We start from the raw sequence: 3035 nt of genomic DNA, 5'->3' as shown, positions 1-3035 counted from the left end.
CCGCTTGCTGTCTGCAATAGAGGTAACTCTGTGTGATGCTGCACTGCATCTACCACTCCTCAAGGAAAGAAGGGGAGGAAAGAGACAGCAAGGGAGAAAGATCTTGAAAAGGAGGAAGGAAAACTAAGATAACAACAGCCACCAGCAATGGACAACGATCAGCTAGAATAAAGTTGTGTGTGGGGGAGAAGATTATCCTCATCAAAAACTCCTTCAAAGTCTTGTCCCCTACACAGCAGACAACAGCCAAAGTCTTTGGGCAGGTTGAGGAAATCTTCTCTTGCCAAATCTAATATCCTGACACTGCTTAAACTGTCCCAAACCTGTGCGCATCAGATGGTGACGAACATGAGGAAAGTCTCTGCATTTCCCCTGTTTTCAAATGTGAATGACTATTTCCCACCAGCACTAAGGTCCCAGCCACAGCCAAGAGTGCTTCCTCTTCTGCAGACCAGAAACAGGGTAGGTGGAGGCTTCTCCCTCACATCTTCCTGTCTCTCAGGCACCAAGCACCAGACCCAGCACAGTAACTCTGTCTTCGTCTTCCTGATTAGTTGCATGATATCAGTTCTGAACAGCTTTCCTTATCACTAATCGCCTTTTCCGTGATTGGTAGGATAAGCTATGCACCAACACACAGACACGGAAATGCATTATTTTTACCACAGTAAAAAAAACCCAAAAACAAAACAAAAAAAAAGAAAAAAATGCACAATCTTTGGAACAAAAGAATTAAAGGCAGAAATTTAAAGGAAAAAAATACATATTCAAAGAACATAGTGAGGTATAAAAAAGTATTTTCTCTTTTGTTTCTTGTTTTTCCTCCTCGTCTTGCTATAGAGTTCCTCTACTAGTAAATATTGCAATAGCCAGGCCTCATGAACTGGGGGGGCTGTCCCACTTGCAGGGGGCTCACGTCACTTCAGTAGGGGGCAAATCGGCTGTAGCCACCTCGGTATAAACTCGCCTGTGGAAATTAAATGAGAGAAGAGGTTGTTAGGAGGTGAACCGCTACAAAATACTCAGGAGACCACCCGAATGCTCTCAGAAGGACTAACCTGGCACTGACCCACCACCATTAGCTCCTCTAAGAAGCAAGAGAGGAGCACCTTGCCTGCACAACCAGAGACATGGCTCATGACCAGCCAGCTGAAGTCTGGCAAGTCTTGGTCGATGGGAGCTCAGTACCAGAGACAGGGCTCATGAGTCCTAATCTTGGAGCCAGTTATCTAGGCTGTCTTTTTAGACAGCAAAGACCAGGACTTCTAGGATGCTCTTCACCTCACCTTAAGGTGAAGGTCTGAAATAGACACGATGAGCTGGTATCCTAGAAGTACCTGCTTTTCCTTCATCGACCCTAAAGAGAATCCACGCGATGCGCTGAGGCTCAAATGGAGGTGCTACACTGCAGAGAGCTATATTTAGGTGTCTCTTTCTCTGAGCACATTTGTATTCCAGCCTTAGCAACAACACAGATACCGTGCTGGCTAGAAGCAGATGGGCAAGCATGTGTTTTCAGCAAGCTGCTCCACTCCCCTCCGATGCCAGCATACCTCACTTCTGCCCTTGCATAACTACTGCTGGCAGGCAGGACCTTTCACGAGTGGGACAGGGAACCAAGTGAAGCAGCTTTGCTGCAAGATGTCATGAGAACAACGTATTCCTTTGCTTCCTAGAACTGATTTCTTGACATGCAACACGAGCCTTTAAAGCTAATGAAAATGGCAGGAAAGGGCTTCTTGCATCTCTAACTACTGCTAATTTTTGCTCTATGTATCACCTTGATACAGTTCTACTGATTCACCAATGTTCTGGCTCATGACGTTTCTGGTCATTCTTCTACCATCTTCTTTGTACGAGGTGATGTGCGAGACCAAGTGACAACTGGTCTCCTACAACCTGGCTCCTATCCTAGCGCACACCCAAACAAACAAATGCAGAACAACTGGGAACCCAGCCCTGCAGCTGAGGAACCTCTTCAATAAAGAAGATTTTCTAAGTGAAGTTTCATTACCTGATATCCAGTGAACAGCTGTTCCCCATGCTGGAAATGAGAAACAGCACAAGAAAGAAAATCCCACTTACCACAGCGCCAACTCCGTAGCTAGCGGCAGGGGCAAGGGCATGGTAAGGATCTGCTGTGTACACCCTGCCATAACTGAAGAGAGGGAGAAAAGATATTAAAAAAAGGAAGGAAAAAAAAAAAGGATAAAATAGTGACTTTGGAGGGGCACCAAAACAGCTGTCTGACCACAGGCAACAGAAGCAGCAGCATGCCCTTCTACACACATGTATGCATACATGCACACACATGCACGCAGGCAGCCCCTCTTTGAAGAGATCCTATGGGCATGCTGCCATGCATCGTATGAGATGGACGAGAAAAGGGCCTGCAAGGAGGAATGTAGCAGAAGCCACAGGTTCAACCTGTAGGAAAGAGGTCAGCACCTTCGAGATGACAGCTAGCGTATCCCTTACCTCGCACGATGCGATTTGGGAGGAGAGTGACTGCTGGCGCTAGTGCTACTGGCACAGTAACAGCTGCTAAATGGGGAGCAGCGAGGGATTCTCCAGAATGAGAAGGGAGCATAAACTTTAATGGTCTCACACACGCTAGGATTAAAACACCGCCTCGCTGCACAGGAGATGAAAAACCTTAAGGCAAGCACTCTGCTGATGATAATCCTTTGTATCTACACAGAGCTGCACGCTAAAGCGTCCTAGAATACTGTACGAGCTGAGCAATTTTTACTTTATGGATGGGGAGAGAAAGGCACCCAGTGATTAAATAACTTGCTCGGAGCCACAGAGCAAGGAGCTGGCAAGGCAAGCCACGTCTTTTGACTCCGAGGCCATAACCACGCTCCCTCCTTTGTGCAGAGCATCACAAGGATAGGGAAGAGGCCAGGATTTGAGCCAGCTCACAGACACCGGAGGGCTACGCTGCCCGGGAGCAGAGAAACAAACCGTGCATTCAAATCCTTCACGTTGGGCTGTGCATGCATGTGTGCACGTGCGAGTGCAAGTAAGACAAA

The 3035-nt window shown here is 47.1% G+C and overlaps 1 protein-coding gene across 2 annotated transcripts in view; it reads right to left on the bottom strand.

The window, feature by feature from the left end:
- Nucleotides 1–720: 720 nt before the first annotated feature.
- RBFOX2 (RNA binding protein, fox-1 homolog (C. elegans) 2) overlaps nucleotides 721–3035 on the bottom strand; it is a 55147-nt gene continuing 52832 nt past the window's right edge. Inside the window, exons 11-12 of one of the 2 annotated variants that reach the window (XM_010180124.1) lie at nucleotides 2086–2158; nucleotides 721–967 (exon numbers count right to left, since the gene is read on the bottom strand). In XM_010180124.1, coding sequence (XP_010178426.1) covers nucleotides 923–967; nucleotides 2086–2158 — 118 coding nt within the window. In that variant the 3' untranslated portion in view covers nucleotides 721–922. The remainder of the gene's footprint in view (nucleotides 968–2085; nucleotides 2159–3035) is intronic. The other variant, XM_010180126.1, reaches the window with a different exon arrangement.

This window comes from Mesitornis unicolor, unplaced genomic scaffold (genome assembly GCF_000695765.1).
Source record: "Mesitornis unicolor isolate BGI_N332 unplaced genomic scaffold, ASM69576v1 scaffold27262, whole genome shotgun sequence".
Classification (NCBI taxonomy): Eukaryota; Metazoa; Chordata; class Aves; order Mesitornithiformes; family Mesitornithidae; genus Mesitornis; species Mesitornis unicolor.
The sequence above is the reverse complement of the archived record's forward strand: the minus strand, read 5'-3'. Positions and strand labels throughout refer to the sequence as shown.